Here is a 21533-nt window from a genome sequence, read left to right on the forward strand (position 1 = left end):
TTCTCAGAAGTTGGCAGCACAAGTGCCTCAGTCCTGAAGGTGGAATCTTGAAAAGTCTGAGGCATAGCTTACACTCGAGTTCCCACAGGGATCAGGATGACACCATCCATGGCAGGACTGTGCCTGCGATCACACCCTTGACTTACTTCTTTTTCTTATTCTGCTTCCTCCATTCTCTTACCCCTCTTACTGAAAGCACTTCCTTAATAAATCACTTGCATAGGAATCCTCATCTCAAAGCCTGCTTCTGGGAAACAGCTGAAAAGAAAGTCCATCACACATCTTGAGTCCATCCCCAACCTTTACCCTAAAATATTTCTCAGTCACTTATATCTATCTTATTATTTCTACCCCTTAGGACAGAAGGAAAAAATGAATTTACAGAGACCAGATCATCTGCTTGCTGACACAAGATCAGTAAAACGCCCTTTTAGACCTACTCTGAGGCACTTTACCTCACCTGATAGGTTCAGCCAGTCTTACTGGGGTGAGAGAGGCCAAAAGAGAAATCTAAGGTTGTCCTTATGGGCCTTAAGTGGAATTTTACATTTCTCTGTTGACTCTAAAGCTATGTAAAGAAAGGGGCAGAGGATTTAAGGCATATAAAGTACAGGCCAAAAACAAACAAACAAACAAAAAACATTAAAAAGAAAATCACAGATAAAAACAACTGTTTAGACAAAAAAAAAAAAGTCTCACAAATATTTATACAGGGTTACTTGTGTGGATACACGAAATGCGAAAACCATTTTTTAAAAAAAGGTTTACAGGCTGGGCATGGTGGCTCACAGACCAGCTTGACATACGTAGTGAAACCCTGTCTCTATGAAAATACAAAAATTAGCCAGGCATGGTGGCGGGAGCTTGTAGCCCCAGCTACTCAGGAGGCTGAGGCAGGAGAATCACTTGAACCCAGGAGGCGCAGGTTGCAGTGAGCCGAGATCATGCTGCTGCATTCCAGCCTGGGCAACAGAGGGAGACCCCCTCTCCAAAAAAAAAAAAAAAGGTTTACAGGCTGGTACAGTGGCTCACACCTGTAATCCCAGCACTTTGGGAGGCCAAGGTGGGTGGATCACCTGAGGTCAGGAGTTCAAGACCAGCCTGGCCAACATGGTGAAACCCCAGCTCCATTAAAAATACAAAAAAAAAAAAAAAAAAAATAGCCAGGCATGGTGGCATGCACCTGTGGTCCCAGCTGCTTGGGAGGCTAAGGCAGGAGAATCACTTGAACCCGGAGGCAGATGTTGCAGTGAGCCAAGATCACGCCACTGCTCTGCAGCCTGGGTGACAGAGCAAGACTTTGTCTCAAAAAAAAAAAAAAAAGTTTACACATAAATATTGGGTATACTAGCAAAACTGGATTTAGTATAAAACTTATTGAAGAAGGGACTACAAAATGATAATACTCATTTAGATATTTCAGTTTGGGTAAGTTGTCATTGTTTTCACTGAAGTCAGTCCCTGCTGTTGTTAAGTCACCATCAGTCTTCAAAAATACCTAATAACAATCAAAACTGATAGTCATGGTTGTACTTCACAACTTTAGTCTGAGATTTACTTTTGTGAAATCAACTTCAAACAAATGTAGTTAATGTTCAATCATAAAAGCTAAAGATCCCTTTTCACAAACACCCCCTATTTTTATCTCCTTTTTATTGTTTTTATTTTTTTGAGGCAGAGTCTTGCTGTGTCGCCCAGGCTGAAGTGCACTGGCGTGATCTTGGCTCACTGCAACCTCCGCCCCTCTAGGTTCAAGCAATTCTCCTGCCTCAGCCTCCTGAGTAGCTGGGATTACAGGCATGCACCACCATGCCCAGCTAATTTTTGTATTTTTAGTAGAGGTGGGCTTTCACCATATTGGCCAGGCTGGTCTCGAACTCCTGACCTGAAGTAATCGGCCCGCCTAGGCCTCCCAAAGTGCTGGGATTACAGGCGTGAGCCACCACACCCAGCCTATCTCCTTTTTATTTATTTTTTATTTTTTTGAGAAAGGGTCTTACTCTGTCACGCAGACTGGAGTGCAGTGGCACAATCTTGGCTCACTGCAACCTCTGCCTCCCGCATTCAAGCAATTCTCCTGCCTCAGCCTTCTGAGTAGTTGGGATTACAGGCACCCGCCCCATGCCTGGCTAATTTTTGTATTTTTAGTAGAGACGGGGTTTCATCCTGTTGACCAGACTGGTCTTGAATTCCTGACCTCAGGTGATCCACCCGCCTCGGCCTCCCAAAGCACTGGGTTTACAGGCTTGAGCTACTGCGTCTGGCCCTATCTCCTTTTTAAAAAGGCATTAGCAGCTTTCTGTAATGTATATCAACTAATATTGTAGAGATGGCATAATAAAAACATCACCTCTGTAAGGGTTGGTTCATGTATTATTACAGAGAATGAGACTCTTCAAGAGGAACTCTATTATTAGTGCTCAGGGTCTATGTTCACCACCATTTCCAACCAAAACCGGATGGGCTGTGTAAGTCAAGAGTTGTAAAAAGAATAAAATGGTCTCTAGATTAAAACCAACACACTTTTACACAATTGCTTATGGCCACCTCAGGAAATAAATGATTTCTCATTTCAAAATATTGTTATAATTAACAATGATATTAATGCCTATGCTGGTTGTATGGAAAATTACAGGGCAAGTAAACAAATATTGCAAAGTCACTTTCCCAGGAAAAATCTTAATCTCTCTACAATACTCTAAATATATTGGTAATTAGTTAGCTATGAACCTAATAAATTTGCTGTCTAATAATACTGGCTCCACTGAAAGGACAGGCACCGTGAGTAGTAGACATGATGCCCTGAGCTAGTAAATAAAAACACATTTCATTTGTTATACTGGCATCTGATTTTCAAATTTTTAATAATTATTTACTTGAATCTAAGATATCATCAGTTGAAAGGAGTCCAATTTCAGAAATGTTAAAATATAAAAACACAGCATCATCAAGTTGCTAAAATGTGCTAATTTCACATTATATAATAAACAGGAATATTCTAATTACTAATTTTCTAGAGAGATTTTTCATAAAATAGTTGAGCATCTGATAGGGCATATGAATCCATTATAACATTTCCTTCTATGGGCACAGGCTTCCCTTGGCCTGTTCTGAGAAAGAACAAGAAAAACACTATTACAAACAAACATTCATATTGTCATTGTGTATCATTAGCTTTTAAGATTTATTTTATATGCTACCAGTCTTTTTAAGGTATAAAAACTACAAGCAAAGCTAAAGTCTCCTTTTAATCAACAGCCTCAAATTCAATCTCCAGAGACAATGCTATCAATAATTGGGTGTGTATCCTTCTATTCTACTTTAAATAGTTTTACATAAAATTTTCAATAATAGAAACAGTTGTTCTTTATAAATGATTTCATTCCAATTTACATAAATATTATTACACGATGTTTCATTTGTATTTTGATTTTTTTCATTCAACATTGTTTTAACTATCCATGTTACACAATATGGATCTGGTTCACTGCTTTTAAGTGCTGTATACTATTCTATCATTTGAATATATCATATTTTATTCATCCATTACCCCACTGATGAATATTTAGGTTGTTTTCAATGCAGATATATGTCTATATATTTCTTTTTTTTTAAGAGATGGGGTCTTGCTATGTTTCCCAGACTGGTCTTGAACTCCTGACCTCAAGTTATCTTCTTCTATCAGCCTCCCAAGTAGCTGGGATTACAGGCATGTGCCACTGCATCTGGCTATACATACATACATATATTATATATATATTTCTTATGCATTATTTGTGAGTTTCTATAGGATGTATACCTAGAAGTGGAATTACAGAGTCCTTTTGTCTTGAAAAAAAAAAAAAAAGCTCCTTGGCCTCAACGTCATAGACAATATCATCTATTTTCTCCCAATGGTTTCACAGTTTGGCTTTTCAAATTCCAGTATTTAAATCCTTTAGAATGTTAATTTTTTGGCCAGGTGCAGTGGCTCAAGCCTGTAAACCCCAGCACTTTGGGAGGCCAAAGAGGGCGATCACTTTTGAAGTCAGGAGTTCAAGACTAGCCTGGCCAACATGGTGAAACCCCGTCTCTACTAAAAATACAAAAAACAAAACAAAACAAAACAAAACAAAAAAAACCCGGAAAGCAGAGGCTGCAGTGAGCTGAGATTGCACCACCGTACTCCAGCCTGGGCGACAGAGTGAGACGCTTGTCTCAAAAAAAAAAAAAAAAAAAAAAAAAGAATATTGATTTTTTAGTATGTCGTAATGTTGTAATTTTATTTTCTCCAATACGGAGAGTCAAATATTCCCAGCAATTTTATTGACTAGGTCATCATTTCCCTACTAATTCATGATGTCAGGTCTAACATACACTGAGTTCACATATATTCATGAATCTGCTTCTGGATATTCTATTCTTTAAAATCTGCTCATTTACCTACTAATGTACTAATATCACACATTTTTAAATGACTATAACTTTATATCATACAGTGAGGGTGTTTCCTCTATTCTTTTCAAAATTGTCGCAGCAATTCATACACTTCTATTTCACATGAATTTTATAATCATTTTTGAAAGATCCTAGAAAATTCTTAGTTGATTTTGTTTGGAACTGCATTCAGTCTATAGATTTTCAGAATTGAGGTTTTTATAATACTGGGTTTTTCCATCTATGTATATGGTATTTCTTTCCATTTATTCCAGTCTTACACCTTTTAACAAAGTATTAAAATTTTTCCATAAAGATCCTGGCTTTTTTGAGCTTATGCCAAGATATTTTAAGTAAAACATGGGTTGAATTTAAGAGGCCTTCCTTCATTTAATATACTCGGTGTCTCTCACCTGTATGACCTCTCTTATGTATAGAAAGGGATGCTCTTTGAGAGAATGCTTTCCCACATTCATTACATTCAAAGGGTTTCTCACCAGTATGACTTCTCATATGTATAATAAGTAATGAGCACTGAGAAAAGGCTTTCCCACATTTATTACATTCATAGGGTTTCTCCCGTGTGACTTCTCACATGAAGAGTGAGGGATGAGATTCGAGAGAAGGCTTTACCACATTCATTACATTTGAATGGTTTCTCTCCAGTATGAATTTTTTCATGCTCAAGAAGATTTTGTCTCTGACTGAAAGCTTTCCCACATTGATTACAATGATAAGGTTTCTCTCCAGTATGAATTTTCTCATGTTCAGTGAGGTTTGATTTCTGACTAAAGGCTTTTCCACATACTGTACATGCATAGGGTTTCTCACCCGTATGAATTCTCTGGTGTCGAATGAGGTTTGACATCTGAATAAAAGCTTTCCCACATTCACTGCATTCATAAGGTTTCTCTCCGGTGTGAATTTTCTGATGCGTAATGAGATTTTCTTTCCTGCTGAAGGCTTTTCCACATTCCTTACATTCATAGGGTTTCTCAGCTGTATGATTTCGCATATGTACGGTAAGGGATGAACTTTGAGAGAAGGCTTTCCCACATTCACTACATACATAGGGTTTCTCACCAGTGTGACTTCTCATATGTATAATAAATACTGAGCATTGAGAGAAAGCTTTTCCACATTTATTACATTTATAGGGTTTCTCCCCTGTGTGACTTCTCATATGTAGCGTAACAGATGACATTCGAGAAAAAGCTCTACCACATTCATTACATGCATAAGGTTTCTCCCCAGTATGAATTTTCTCATGCTCAATAAGATTTTGCTTCTGGCTGAAGGATTTCCCACATTCCTTACATTCATAGGGTTTCTCTCCAGTGTGAATTCGCTCATGTTCAATGAGATTTGATTTCTGACTGAAGGCTTTCCAACAATCCTTACATGCATAAGGTTTCTCCCCAGTATGAATTCTGTGGTGTCTAATAAGGTTTGACATCTGAATGAAAGCTTTTCCACATTCATTACACTTATACGGTTTTTCCCCAGTATGAATTTTCTGATGTGTAATAAGATTTTCCTTCCTACTGAAGGCTTTTCCACATTCTTTACATTCGTAAGGTTTCTCTCCAGCATGAATTCGCTCATGTCTAATGAGGTCAAATTTATGACTGAAGTCTTGTCCACACTGATTACACTTAAAGGGGGTTACAACATAGGATGCACAATGGTAAAATGGTTTCCCAAACTCATTACTCTGTTTCTCTCTTACACAGCCCTTCTCATATCTAAGTAAGTCTAAATTATGTTCCAAACCCTTATCAAGTGAGTCACAGTCATAGAAGCTTTGTCTTGAAGTAACAATGTCTGAACTCAGAGGAAATATTTTCGCAACTTTTTTACATTCAATGACTTTTTCCTTTATCAGAATTTTCTTGGAGATGGATGTGACTTTCCTCACAAGTGTTTCCTGTTGCTTCTTGATCTGTTCATCAACTTCCCAAACTTCTAAAATGGAGGACCAGAAATTATTACTTGTGAATTATTCTACCACTAGACTATTAATAACATATCAGAAATCGGCTAATGTGGGGTTTAATCTTTGATGTTGGCCTAGTCAACCAATACAAAAGAAAGCTAAGAGTAAATGTTCCTAGTTCCTAAGGTTTGAGAAGTTAACTACTACATAAAACATATGGGGACAAAAACTGACATCTGTAGGTCCAAGTAGCCTTGACTGATTTTTAAAGCATCCACGTATAGTGCAGAAATCAGCAAAATGAATAGAATAATTAAAATGAAAGGGTGAACACAAAAATGACTGATAGGGAGTCAAACAGCTAGAGAACAAAATGAACATTTGTGACTAAACACACAGGCTTGAATGCATGTATTTTTCCTCCTTCCTAAAATTCCATTAAAATGATAGTGAAAGAATAAGGGTTAAATCCATAAGAAAAAGGAGACGTGAGTGTAAAAAAAGGTGAACAAGAGATTTTAACATAATACTGCAGGATGAGAAGCATTTAGGATAAACTGAATAGCAAAGCTACAAAGTATCATGAAGATGCAAATGACAATAAGCAACAAAGAGATTTGGCCAGAAATCACTGGAAAGGCTCAAGAATTGGAGAATCTAGGCACTCAAAAGGTAGGGATAAACAAGCACAAGGCAAGGATGTTCCCTCGCATTACTGCTTTTTAACATTGTACTAGAAGTCCTACCTAATGCAATAACAAGAAAAGGAAATAAAAGCTATTCAGATTAGGAAGGAAAAACGAAACAACAACTGTCTTTGTTCACAGGTGATGTGATCATCTATGTAGGAAATCTGAAAAAAAAAAAAAAAAATCAACAACAAAAAACCCCTGCTGCAACTACTAAGTCAAAGGCTGACAAGTTTGCAGAGCAATAGGACCTCTCACTCATTGCTGGTGGGACTGCAAAATGGTACAGCCACTTTGGAAGACAGTCTGGCAGTTTCTTACAAAATTAGACATACTATTACCATATTATTCAGCAATCATGCTTGGTATTTACCCCAATGAGTTGAAAACATATGTCCATACAAAAATCTGCACATGGATATTTACAGCAGCTTTATTCCTAATTGCCAACACTTGGAAGATGCCCTTTACTAGGTGAACAGATAAACTGTGGTACATCTAGACAATGAAATATTCATCAATGATAAAAACAGATGTGCTATCAAGTTATGAAAATACATGGAGGAACCTTAAATGCATGTTGCTAAGTAAAAGAAACCCATTGGAAAAGGCCACCTACTATATGATTCCAAACTGGAAAAGGCAAAATGATGACTAGTAAAGGTATCAGTGGTTGCCAGAGCTTATGGGAGAGGAAGGAATAAACAGGAGGAAGAGAGAGAAGTTTTAGGACAGTGAAAGTATTCTGTACGATACTATAATGGATCTGAGTCATTATACATTTACCAAAACCCATAGAATGTACAACACCAGGAGTGACCCTAATGTAAATTATGGACTTTGCGTAATAATAATGTGTATAATAATAACAGTAATGAAGGTTCATTGATGGTAACAAATATACCACTGTGGTGCAAGATGTTGACAGTGGGGAAGGCTGTGTGTGCCTGGGCAGTGGGTATCCATATACTTGGTACTTTTTCATGAGCTCTGTACACCACTCAGTTTTGTTGTGAACCTAAAACCAGCCTAAAAGATGAAGTTTATTAATTTAAAAAACCAGATGCAGTGGGCTGTACCTGTATTCCCAGCTACTTGGAAGGGTTGCTAAAGCCCAGGAATTTGAGACTAGTCTGGGAAACATAGCAAGACCTCATCTCAAAAAAAAGTGGAGTGGGTAGGATAAGAGTGGGACTAAAAAGAAGAGGATTAAAGTCTGAGTAGGGAGCAGTTACACACCAAGGCAAGAGTTATGGATCTGCTTAAGTAACATGTATTCCAGTCTCCCACCATGCTTTTGCATCCTGTAAAGGCTGAGGCAGTTAAAACTACATTTCCTAGACATAACTGCATGTAGAGTTCTCATGTGATTTAGATTCACCATACACTCTAACATGAATGAGATCAACAATCCCTTTCTGTTATTTAGCCTCATGAATGCTGGCATGTACCTACACATAGGAGATAAAAAGATTAAAAGGAACAACGGATGCTGGCATTTGGGGCCCCACACAAAACTTCCAGGTTCAGCCAGGGCATGGTGGCTTACGCCTGTAATCCCCGCACTTTGGGAGGCCGAGGCAGGTGGATCACATGAGGTCGGGAGTTCAAGACCAGCCTGACCAACATGATGAAAGCCCGTCTCTACTAAAAATACAAAAATTAGCTGGGCGTGGTGGTACGTGCCTGTAATCCCAGCTAGACAGGAGGCTGAGGCAGGAGAATTGCTTGAACCTGGAAGGCAGAGGTTGCAGTGAGCCGAGATCGTGCCGCTGCACTCCAGCCTGGGCAACAGAGTGAGAGTCAGTCTCAAACAAACAAACAAACAAACAAAAAATCTTCTAGGTTCTGATCCAACCATTCTACAGTATAGTCCACTAGTTAAAAAAAACACAGGCAGGGTGCAGTGGCTCAAGCCTGTAATCCCAGCACTTTGGGAGGCCAAGGTAGGCGGATCACCAGAGGTTGGGAGTTCAGCCTGACTAACATGGAGAAACCCCATCTCTACTAAAAATACAAAATTAGTTGGGTGTGGTGGAGCATGCCTATAATCCCAGCTACTTGGGAGGCTGAGGCAGGAGAATCGCGTGAACCTGGGAGGCGGAGGTTGCGGTGAGCCGAGATTGCAACTTTGCACTCCAGCCTGGGCAACAAGAGCGAAACTCCATCTCAAAAAAAAAAAAAAAAAAAAAGGAAACAAAAAAAAAAAAACTAAAAAATTTCTTTTATCCTCTTTAAAATTTAGAATTTTGGAAGATGTTTAGAATTTCCCTTTTATCCCTTCATGCATCAAAATGAGGTAAACTAATAACAACGATGGATTCCTTATTTAAACAAAGAATTTTGAGGGTACCATTTAAATTAATAATACATAGAAAACAGAAAAATAAGGCAAGTAGTAATTCTAGGAGTGACAGAAAGTTATATAAGTATATTAATTAAGAGTCATTTCTTGCCTCATAGTAAACAATATGTCAACAATCATAACAAAGTAAGTGGTGAAATTGAATTAGCTAAAAATTGTGATGTATCTATATTCCAGAAAAAAAGGAAAGGAGAAGTGATTGTGGTAACGCTACTAAACCTCATCTTCTATTTATATCAAGTTGATAAAAACTGACAAATTACCAAACAGCAGCGGAAGTCCAGATTCCACCCTGTCCCTGAAACACCAATTCCTGCTTTGCCCTATAGATAACCATTTTTATTAGTTCTTGGATTATTATTATTGTTATTATTATTATTATTTTGAGACAGAGTCTCACTCTGTCGCCAGGCTGGAGTGCAGTGGCGCAATCTCGGCTCACTGCAACTTCCGCCTCCCGGGTTCAAGCGATTCCCCTGCCTCAGCCTCCCCAATAGCTGGAACTACAGGCGCACACCACCACGCCCGGCTAATTTTTTGCGTTTTTTTAGTTGAAATGGGGTTTCACCATGTTGGCCAGGATGGTCTCTATCTTCTGACCTCATGATCCGCCCGCCCCAGCCTCCCAAAGTGCTGGGATTACAGGTATGAGACACCACGCCCAGCCAGTTCTTGGATTATTCTTCCACTATTAAAAAAAACACACATACATACATACACACACACGTACACACACACACACACACATATAATCACACATTTCCTTATATATAGTACATATACACGCATATATCATATGTACAGTTGGCCCTTGAACAACATGGGGATGAGGTGCTAATCCTCCACATAATTGCAAATGTTTCTAACTTTTGACTCTCCCAAAACTTAACCAGTAATAGCCTACTGTTGACCAGAAGCCTTATTGAAAACATAGTTGATTAACCCATATTTTGTATATGTATTATATGCTGCATTTTTACAATAAAATAACTTAGAGAAAATAAAATGTTATTACAATAATCATAAGGAAAATACATTTACTATTCATTAAGTGGAAGTGGATCATCCTAAACATCTTCATCCTCATTATCTTCACACTGAGTAGGCTGAGGAGGAGGTTGGTCTTGCTGTCTTGGGTGGCAGAGGTGTAAGAAAATCAGCATGTAAGTGGACCCGTGCAGTTTAAACCCATGTTGTCCGAGGGCCAATTGTATTTTTAATATATATTTTATACACACACACACACACACACACACACACTTCTCTCTCTGTCTCTCTTCCCATCCATTTGCACATAAAAGAGAGTATATTCTAAACAATGTTCTCTACGCTGAGTTTTTTCACTTACATGTACTGAAACCATGACTTCTCTGACTGTAACTTTAGAGTTCTGACAATAAAATCATGTACATATTTTACATATGAAAAAATAAAAATTAAATCAAAAAAGAAAAAAGCCAAAGCAATCCCTAAAAATAGAAAAAAATTGGAAACAAGCCTACTTATCAAATGAGGGTCATAATCACATAGAAAATTACTTCAAGTAACCTTAAACATAGTAGTTTGACTATATATCCCTATTAGAATATATTCTAAGGAAGAAAACCCAAAAGACATCTTAAATTACGTTTAGTTGTCTTTTTATTATTAGTAATATTAGCATTACTGTTAATTTGAAATTAATATATAAAGAAAGAAGATAGATTAATCCGTGTTACTCCTTAAGGGTCACTGGGCAATGTCTGGAAGGTCTACAGACATTTTTGGTTTCCACAACTGGGAAGATGATGGGGAGAAAGAGGGATGGCGCTACTGTTATCCAGTGAGTAGAAGCAGGCATGCTGCTAAACGTCCCACAACACACAAGGTAGTCCCCCAGAGCAAAGGATTATCTGGCCCAAAATGTCAATAGTGTCAAGGGTGAGAAATATATATGAATTAAGGAAATAAACATGTAATGAGGAGCCAAGATTTTCAGCATAAAAGGTAAAAGGGCACTATACTTTTTAATTTTAATTGGATGTATCTAAAATTCATATATATTTTTCTTTTTCTTTTTTGTTTTTTTTTGAGATGGAGTTTTGCTTTTGTTGTCCAGGCTGGAGTGCAATGGCATGATCTCGGCTCACCAAAACCTCCGCCTCCCAGGTTCAAGCAATTCTCCTGCCTCAGCCTCCCGAGTAGCTGGAATTACAGGCATGCACCACCACGCCCAACTAATTTTGTATTTTTAGTAGAGACGGGGTTTCTCCATGTTGGTCAGGCTGGTCTCAAACTCCCAACCTCAGGTGATTCGCCTGCTTCAACCTCCCCAAGTGCTGGGATTACAGTCATGAGCCACCGCGACTGGCCTATTTTTTTCTTTTTAAAAGATGCATTTTTCCTAGCTCTGTCCACTTAAAAGCTATAGAACCAATAACTCAGTATTAAAGAGCAACCATAATCCTCAGACTGCAGTCTCCACAATATCATTTCCTGCTAAAAGAGGCAAAAGTTTTTAAAGAAATGGCTATTTCCATGTCTGGAGCGGGAAATTTACAAGATTAACTAAAGATCCCTCTTGCTCAAGATGAGACAATTTGAGTATTAATATATGGGCCTGGTGTGGTGGCTCATGACTGTAATCCCAGCACTTTGTGAGGCCAAAGCGGGCTGATCACTTGAGGCCAAGAGTTCGAGACCAGCCTGGCCAACATGGCGAAACCCAATCTCTACTTAAAAATACAAAAATTACAGGTGTGGTGGCGCACACCTTTAATCCCAGTACTCGGGAGGTGGAGGCACGAGACTCGCTTGAACCCGGGAGGCGGATGTTGCAGTGAGCTAAGATCACACCACTGCTCTCCAGCCTGGGCGACAGAGCAAGACTCTGTCTTCAATATTATAATAATAATAATATATGAAAAATATTTATATGCCTATAATATATTCTGATGCTCAAATTACATAAATTTATAATGATTTAACTTGACAAATTTTGGAAACCTCTAGGACACCAATCATTATTCTAAAAGCTTTTGAAGAGAAAGAGTATTTCTTTTTCCTGGCCTGAGAAACTGTATTTCAGTGCAATCAAATAGTTAATGAGAGAGTTTTTCTCTTTGGGAGAATTTCAGCTAATAAAAGTGAAAGACGCTCTAATAAAATAATGGATCTAGGCTATGATGGTCAATAGGTGCTAAAACCCTTAAGTGAAAGGTTGACAGAGATCACTGAAATAGGAGGATTTGGCCTGACAATACATGAATCTACTGATCAATCTCAATTATGTCTGTAAGTGGGACAAACTGACATAAGATGCAATAGGATGTACACAGCATCACCTATGAGGTATACTTGCCAAAGATTTGAATCTGCATTGAATAAAGCCAGATTATAGGAAAAATGGGATAAAGAAGCATGTCAAACACCACCACAAGGAGGTCAAATGGCAAATCCAGAATAAGGTACATCTAGAGCAGGGGTTGGCAAACTATACCCACAGCCTGCTTTTGTATAGTCTGTGAACTAAGAATGTGCAGATTTTATTTGGATCCTGATTCAAATAAACCAACCATAAACAACATTCTTGACACAATGAAATATATAACAGAGACTAAGTAGAAGATGATAGTAAGAAATTATTACTAATGTTGTTAGGTGTGTTAGAAATATTGCAGGATTAAACAAATCTCTTGGCAATACATATGGTAGTATTTAAAAGAAAAGGTAAAGTAGTTCAGCAAAAAAACAAAACAAAACTGGAGTGGGGGTAAGAGAGAAACAGAGTAAACAAATCTAAGAAAATGTCGGTAACTGTTGAAGCTGAGTGATGAATACATGAGGATTCCTTATATTACCTCTCTATTCTTTTTTTTTTTTTTTTTTTTTTTCTTGAGACGGAGTCTGGTCCTGTCACCCAGGCTGGAGTGCAGTGGCGTGATCTTGGCTCACTGCAAGCTCTGCCTCCTGGGTTCACGCCATTCTCCTGTCTCAGCCTCCCGAGTAGCAGGGACTACAGGCACCCGCCACCACGCCTGGCTAATTTTTTGTATTTTTAATAGAGATGGGGTTTCACCATGTTAGCCAGGATAGTCTCGATCTCCTGACCTCATGATCTGCCCACCCTGGCCTCCCAAAGTGCTAGGATTACAGGCGTGAGCTGCCGCGCCTGGCTCCTTTATCTCTCTATTCTTATGTTTGAAAATGACTACAGAAACATTTACAGACTGGGTGCGGTGGTGCACGCCTGTAATCCCAGCACTTTGGGAGACCGAGGTGAGTCAGGAGTTCGAGACTAGCCTGACTAACATGGGGAAACCCCATCTCTACTAAATACAAAAAATTAGCCGGGCGTGGTGGTGTATGCCTGTGATCCCAGTTACTTGGCAGGCTGAGGCAGGAGAATCACTTGAACCCAGGAGGCAGAGTTGCAGTGAGCAAAGATCACGCCATTGCACTCCAGCCTGGGCAACAACAGCAAGACTCTGTCTCAAAAAAAAAAAAAAAAAAAATTTACAGAGCAGTATAAACATTTATTTCAAAATACGTAGGTCGACAACAAAAGAGATAGTTTTAAAAAGTCAAAAATAATTGACTAAAGGAGGTGAAATGTGAGGTCAGAGCACAGCACTGCTATAATCTGACATTTCTACTGGCTCTCTAAAACAAGTAATGTATAAGGTATACTTTGAAAAAACTAAAAATGCATATTAAAAGGGAAAGAAATGGCGTGAGAAATAATAACAGCTACATTAGGTTAAGAGAAACAAATGATAACCCAAGTTCTCATTACTTTTGCCTAGATTAACTGTCATATGATCCTGACAAGTCTATCTTTTGTGCAGTCTGCATACTACAGGCAAATTAATTTTCATAAAGTTCAAATTCCTTTATTTCTATCTAAACATACTTGAAGATTAGTCTGTCCAAACTAAATACGATCCAAAATTGGTAATAAATAAGGAGAGAGCTCCAACTTTCCATCTAATTGTGATTCATTTTTATATGTGCTTAAAGAACAAGGCATATTAGAAATAGGAAGGTCTAATTTTATTGAATAAAAAGTATAAAGCTGGTCAGGAGGCAAGCCATCTTTGATTCACCACAGTGCTTTAACAGCAGGTCCTATCATCTTATCCTATGTTTATTTCTCCACACTGAAACTGCCTTTATATCAAATTCCATTGTGTTTTGACTTTTTTCTTTCATACCATCACCCAAAATGATAACATTCCTACACCATTAGTTCTACAATGGTTTTCCACGCCCCTGGAGTTCCGTCAGCTGTGGGTAACTTAAAATTCAGATAACTAGATGTGTTTTAACCTTCATATTCTGTTATCTTATAAACCCCTGCTTATAATTGACCATTGTAACCTTGCTGCCACCATGCACAGGGCAAAACTATAGCTTCAGTGATTAAAGAGGGGAAAAAATAAACTAAATTGACAACAAAATTTTAAAAATAAAAGACAGCAAAAGAGAACATGAATGCTAGCAAAATTCAGAACTTTCTGACTCTACAATGGAAAACTCATCCTTGATTTCACTAATCTCTTACAATCTTCTCTCCTCTAATCAGGCCATGTTTCTAATTTTACCCCCCAAACAGACACGTTAATTTTACTTTCCAAACATTTTGTTATGTTTTCTAATTTTTAATAAGTCTAAATAAGCTATAGATCTTACAGGAAAATGGCTTCAATGCCAAGCTCTTATCAAAAAGAAAAAGAAAGCCTCAATCTTGTTACTCCTTCTACAGCCCTTCTCTTAAAACTTTCTAGGTGTTGTCTGGTTTACTGATTTACTAAATAGACACTTCACATGCAATTTAACATTCAACACTATCTCATGTGACTATGCCCTGTCTTTCTAACTCTAGCCTGATTTCTTCCACGTTTATTTTGAAATCTGTAGGTAAATATTTTAAAACAACCAAAAATAAGAAAAATCTTCCCAAATATAGCTCTACATCAATCATGACTCATTTATAGGAAGAATAAAAGTTTTCTTTCTCCAGGTGGACTAATAAACAAGTGTTAGACATCAAAATATGAAAACATGTAGAAGATAGTATATGTTTTCAGATTCCAACCACTCTGGTAGACGTGTAATAGAATGTTAGTTGAGAGATGGGCAAGACCAATGTAGGCTGGAAATATTGAGGACCATTTATTAGAAAATGATATTAAAGTTAAATAACTGCTAGAACTTAGGTAAGAGCACTCATAATTAATGGCAGAGATATGAAGAGTTTCAAAATTCTGGAGGCATTAAAGATACATATTCCAATGCTGTCATTTCTAGAGTTAAATACCTATTTAATAGCATGAACACAGATATAGCATGAAGGTACTCTGAGGAAAAAGAAGTCTATTGTAATTCAGAACTACTTTGGGTGATGTCCAGTGAGAGATGAGAAAGAAGTCATGTAAAAGATATTTCACAAGGGAAGAAGAAATAAACAATAAACCAGAACCAAGGAAGAATTTGAATCCTTTAGAGAAGCACAAAGAAGAAAGACATTTCCAAGAAGGGTGAAATGGATCAAATACAGCATAGAGGACTTCCTGTTTCAATATGGTAGAATTAAACATCTCTGTCTCCTCTTCACTCTGCAAACATGAAGAAGAAACAGAAAAAGAAAATATATCTTCTGGCCAGGTGCAGTGGCTCTCGCCTGTAATCCCAGCACTTTGGGAGGCCGAGGTGGGCGGATCACGAGGTCAGGAATTCGAGACCAGCCTGGCCAACATGGTGAAACCCCATCTCTACTAAAAGATACAAAAATTAGCCAGGCATGGTCACGCGTGCCTGTAGTCCCAGCTACTTGGGAGGCTGAGGCAGAAGAATCGCTTAAACCCAGGAGGCAGAGGTTGCAGTGAGCTGAGACTGCACCACTGCACTCCAGCCTGGATGACAGAGTGAGACTCCATCTCAAAAAAAAAAAAAAAAGAAAGAAAGAAAATACATCTTCAATGAACCTTAAAGATAGCTAAACTCCATCCCCAGAATAGGAGGAAAGTACAGAAAATAGACTGGATTAGGCAGGGAAGAAACCCAGAGATAGCAGTTCCTGTTTCTTATCTCCAACAAAAAGTACAGGGAACAGAGTTCTCTAAAACAGAGGCACCCCCTTGTGGGCAAAATGAATGAGTCATTTTTTTGCCAGATGTCTTGAAATTGTGGCAGGTACAGAATGGACCTCATCTGGCCCTGACAAATGGTACAAAGGCAGGGCTGAACAAAGAGATGCAAACAGCCAGTATTCTTATATAAGCAGTTTGTTAGCATAGGAAGATGGAAGAGACACTGAGTTCTAGAGGAAGTATGCAAATAATAATCTCTCTTTAACTTGGGAGAATGAAAGGGTAAACCAACTCTCAACACAAAACCTTGTATGATAAAGGAGGTCAGTGTGAGGTATAGAGACTTCTTACCAACTCAGAGTATTTTTCTGGACAGTCTTCAACACTATCCTTCTGTAAACAGTGGCTACAGCAGGAAATACCTTCATCGAAAGATGACAATGATAACCACAAAAGAAACGAGCATGAAATCTATACGACGACATTTCAAGGAACAAAAATCATGAATCCACAAGCTGAAAGGAAAAACTGATACTGATTGATCAATTCCAAGGCATAGCCTCATAAAGCCACTTAAGCTTTAAAGAAAAAGAAACCTATAGGCATCCTGGAAAATAAGTCACCTATGAGGGGAAATAATCAGGCTTCAGACTTCTCCAAGCAACATTTGAATCTAGGAAACAACAGAGAATTGTCTAAATCCCTCAGGTAACTGTCTGTAAAACTCTTTGGAAAAGAAAGTATGGTTCAAGAATTTTACACACAGCCAACTATCAACCAAATGTAAAGGTTAAAAAGATATTTTCCCATATGCAAAACCTCAGGGACTCTAGTTTCCATTAAATTATAAGCTCATAAAGACAGGATTTTGTTTGGTATACTGTTATATATCCATGCCCAGAAGAGTATTTCATCTTTGTTCTTACTACTATAAATGTAGTTTTCTTTCCTTAGTATCTTCTACTTGGTTGTTGAAGTATATATGAAAGCTATTGATTTTTCTTTGTTAATTTGATATCCTACCACCTCACTGAGTTCTGTTACTATTTGTTGTACTTTCTCAATTGGTTCGCTTGTGTTTTCTAGGGCTACAATCTCATTATCTGTAAATAAGGATGGTTTTATAGCTTTCTTACCCATTATTATAGTGAAATGTATAAAAGCAACAATGGGAAAACTTGGAAAGCTCCATTTCTAAAGGACACAGAAGTAGATATGAAAATCTGAACAAAGACAGAGTGTGTTCTTAGACAGAAAACATTGGCATTAAAAGGATGTTAAATTTCTGAAAGTTAATTTATATATTTAGCACAATCCCAATAAAAATTCCAACAGGTTTTTCTCTGGAAATAGATAGTTTAGTCTAAAATTCATATGGTAAAATAAATAATCAAAAATAGCCAGGATAACTCCAAAAAAGAAGTGTATGCAACTGTGGAAAGGAAGGGACCATGTCCAGGATAAGAGGAAGATTTACTTTTGCACAAAAGGTATAATATTGGTATTATAGGTATAATATTGGTTACATTGGTTATATCTTTTTAACCCAGGATGGACCTCATGTAGTTTCAAAAAAATTAAAGGAATGGAAGGCAGGAATAAGCAGAAAGGAGATGCCATGGGATTTCTAAGCCAGAAACTTTTACATTTCTAAGCCATGGGATTGTGAGGGTTGTGAAGCACAATGGGAAGTGAAACTATTGTTAACCAAACACAAATCTAAGGCTTTTTAAAAAAGAAAGAAGGAAAGAAATGAAAAGAAACCTAAGTGTGAAACATGTTTTAAAATTACTACACAACCATGAAATACTGAATGCATAAGAAAATGAAACCATAAACATAAAGGAAAGAGAGTGTCCGAGGATCATAGAGAGAGGAACAATAATCCTGAAAGTGAAGCTGTGAATGAATTAGGGAAGGTTGGTATTATGAAATTGGATAGGGCTACTGGCCCTCTACAATTTAAAAGAGGAAAATATCTGCAAAATAGGAAGAATAATACCTAGAAATGTCACAGTAATCTAAAGCACTCCATCCCATTTGTCACTCTAGAAGAATAAGGCCTTTAAGAAAATCTTGGAAATTGTGAAATGATATCAACCCTTCACTGAACAACTCCCATGTGGCTTTCTCATTCAGAGCTGCTTTTCACTTATTCACCTGGACAGTGCCTCCCAAACATTTCTTCCTCCATCACCCAGGGCTCCTCTTCTTGCTCCAACTTGAATATCACATCCGGTTTGGTGACTTGACAGCCTATTACAAGAAATAGCAAAGGATGTGGATGTCAATGCTGGAGACAACCATTCAGATCTTAGGCTAAGTCCAAGCTTGAGGGCTTATAAAAGATGAGGATGAATGAACTTACACAATGACACAAAGTAATCAGCCTTTAACACTGAAGAGTGGAGCACATACAGTCACATGGAGAAAGGAAAGGCTAGATTCATCTGGCAAGTTACAGTCTTCACACATTTCAGAAATGGAAAAGAATTCTCTGTTAAATTGCAAGGCTACCAAGCCACCTTACCCACTGTGACTAGGTTGCTGTAGTTCTCCAGCATCACATCTCGATACAAGTTTCTTTGAGCAGGTTTCATTTGCTCCCACTCCTCCTGGGTAAGGTCAACAGCCACATCCTTAAATGTCACTGTTTCCTGTAAAAACATAATGCTAATTAATTTGAAGTCATCAAAATTAGGCATTGTGATCACAACATACAAGAACTTGTTTAGCTGGTACTCAGGGGTCAGAGGTAGGAGTACTAGAAGAAGAAGAGAGAAAGGTGCAGAAAAAACATTCAAAGAAATAATGGTTGGACATTTCCCAAATCTGACAAAAAACATTATACATTCAAGAAGCTCAATGAACTCCAGGTAAAATAAATGTAAGAGGCCCACAGTCAGATATACCATAGCAAAAATGTTGAAAACCAGAGATAGAGAATCTTCAGAGCAAATTTGGAATAGAGTAAGCAATGACACAAGATTTACTAGAACTTGAATCAACACAAACAAATGGTAAATAAGGCTAATATAATAAACATAATACATATTTGCTCTCTTTTCTCAGCTTCTTTAAGTGATGCAACATTATATGCAGTAGTAATTATAATAATGGGTTGAGTCTGTAATATATATAACAATAATAGTACAAAACAAGGGAAGAGGGAATAGAGCTACATAAGACCAACATTTCCATATCTTAATGGAACTTAGTATAAATCTGAAGTAGGTTCTGATAAGATACATAGTGTCCAAGTCCTAGAGCAACCACTAAGAAAATATAGTGAAAAATCATTAAAGAAATTATAATTTTATACTGGAAAATATTTGCTTAGTGAAAAGAAAGCAGTAAAGGAGAAACAAAAAATGACATGAGACATATGGAAAACAAAAAGGAAAATGGCAGACATAGCCCAATAATTTTAGTGTTACCATTAACTCTGAATGGATTAAACAGGCCAAAAAAAAGGACAGATTGTCAGATTGGATAGAAAAACAGAATTCAACTACATGCTGTCTACAGGAAATACATTTTAGGTTCAAATATACAAATAGCTTGAAAATAAAGTGATGGAAAAAATACAGCATACGAACAACCACAGAAAGCTAGAGTGGATATACTAATATCAGACAAAATAGAATTTAAAACAAAACTGTTACTAAAGGACATTTTATAATGATAAAAGGGTCAATCTGGCAGAAAGATATAACAATTATATATGCATCTAACAGTCTTAAAATACGTAAAGCAAAAATACAGAATTGAAGGCAGAAACTGGCAATTTAACAATAATTTTTGGAGACTCCAAGCACTACCTTTTTTTTTTTTAGACAGAGTCTCAGTCTGTCGCCTAGGCTGGAGTACAGTGGCACGATCTCGGCTCACTGCAACCTCTGCCGCCCAAGTTCAAGCAATTCTCCTGCCTCAGCCTCCTGAGTAGCTGGGATTACAGGTGCCTGCCACCGCACCCGGCTAATTTTTGTGTTTTTAGTAGAGATGGGGTTTCACCATCTTGGCCAGGCTGGTCTTTAACTCCTGACCTCGTGATCCACCCGCCTCAGCCTCCCAAAGTGCTGGGATTACAGACGTGAGCCCCCGAACCCAGCCCAAACACCACTTTTAATAATGGATACAACTAGGCAGATTATAAGCAAGAAAATAGAAGACTCAAACACCATATACCAACCAGATCTAACAGACACCTATAGAACACACCACTCAACAGAATATACATTCTTCTCAAGTGTATAGAGCATTCTCCAAGACAGAAAATATGTTAGTCTATAAAAGAAGACTCAATAGGCCCAGCTACACAGGAGGCTGAGGCAAGAGGATCACTTGAGCCCAGGAGGTTAAGGCTATAGTGAACTATAATTACGTTTGTGAACAGCTACTGAATTTCAGCCAGGGAAACACAGCAAGACCTGTCTCTTAAAAAAAAAAAAGCCTCAATAAATTTTAAGAGAATTGTGTAAAGTATATTCCTTGATCACAATGGGCAAAAATTAGAAATCACTAACAGAAAGAAATTTGTGAAATTCAAAAATATGTAAAAATTAAACAATATTCTGAAATAACCAATGGATCAACAAAATCACAATGGAAATTACAAAATACTTTGAGGTAAAAGAAAATGAGGGTGCAACATACCAAAACTTATGGAATGCCATTAAAGCAAGTTTTAGAGGGAAACCTATAGCTGTACACACTTTATTAAAAAAGAAGAAAGATTTCAAATCAATAAACTAACTTTCTACCTTAAAATACTAGAAGAGGGCTGGGCGTGCCCATAATCTGGCACTCTGGAAGGCCGAGGCAGGTGGATTGCTTGAGCCCAGGAGTTCAAGACCAGCCTGAGCAACATGGTAAAACCCCATCTTTACAAAAAATACAAAAACTTAGTAGGGCGTGGTGGTGTATGCCAGTAGTCTCGGCTACTGGGAGCTTAGGGGACCGGGCTGAAGTGGCAGGATCACCTGAGCCTGGGAGATCAAGGCTGCACTGAGCCATGATCATGCCACTGCACTTCAGCCTGGGTGACAGAGTGAGAC

At 37.9% G+C, this 21533-nt stretch overlaps 1 protein-coding gene across 2 annotated transcripts in view; it reads right to left on the bottom strand.

Moving 5' to 3' along the window:
• ZNF568 (zinc finger protein 568) overlaps positions 1-21533 on the bottom strand; it is an 82225-nt gene that overhangs the window by 42734 nt on the left and 17958 nt on the right. Inside the window, exons 5-7 of one of the 2 annotated variants that reach the window (XM_063801520.1) lie at positions 19007-19133; positions 18637-18732; positions 2831-6381 (exon numbers count right to left, since the gene is read on the bottom strand). In XM_063801520.1, coding sequence (XP_063657590.1) covers positions 4982-6381; positions 18637-18732; positions 19007-19133 — 1623 coding nt within the window. In that variant the 3' untranslated portion in view covers positions 2831-4981. Of the gene's footprint in view, positions 1-2830; positions 6382-18636; positions 18733-19006; positions 19134-21533 lie in introns of those variants that run through there. The other variant, XM_009435427.4, reaches the window with a different exon arrangement.

This window comes from Pan troglodytes, chromosome 20 (genome assembly GCF_028858775.2).
Source record: "Pan troglodytes isolate AG18354 chromosome 20, NHGRI_mPanTro3-v2.0_pri, whole genome shotgun sequence".
Lineage (NCBI taxonomy): Eukaryota > Metazoa > Chordata > Mammalia > Primates > Hominidae > Pan > Pan troglodytes.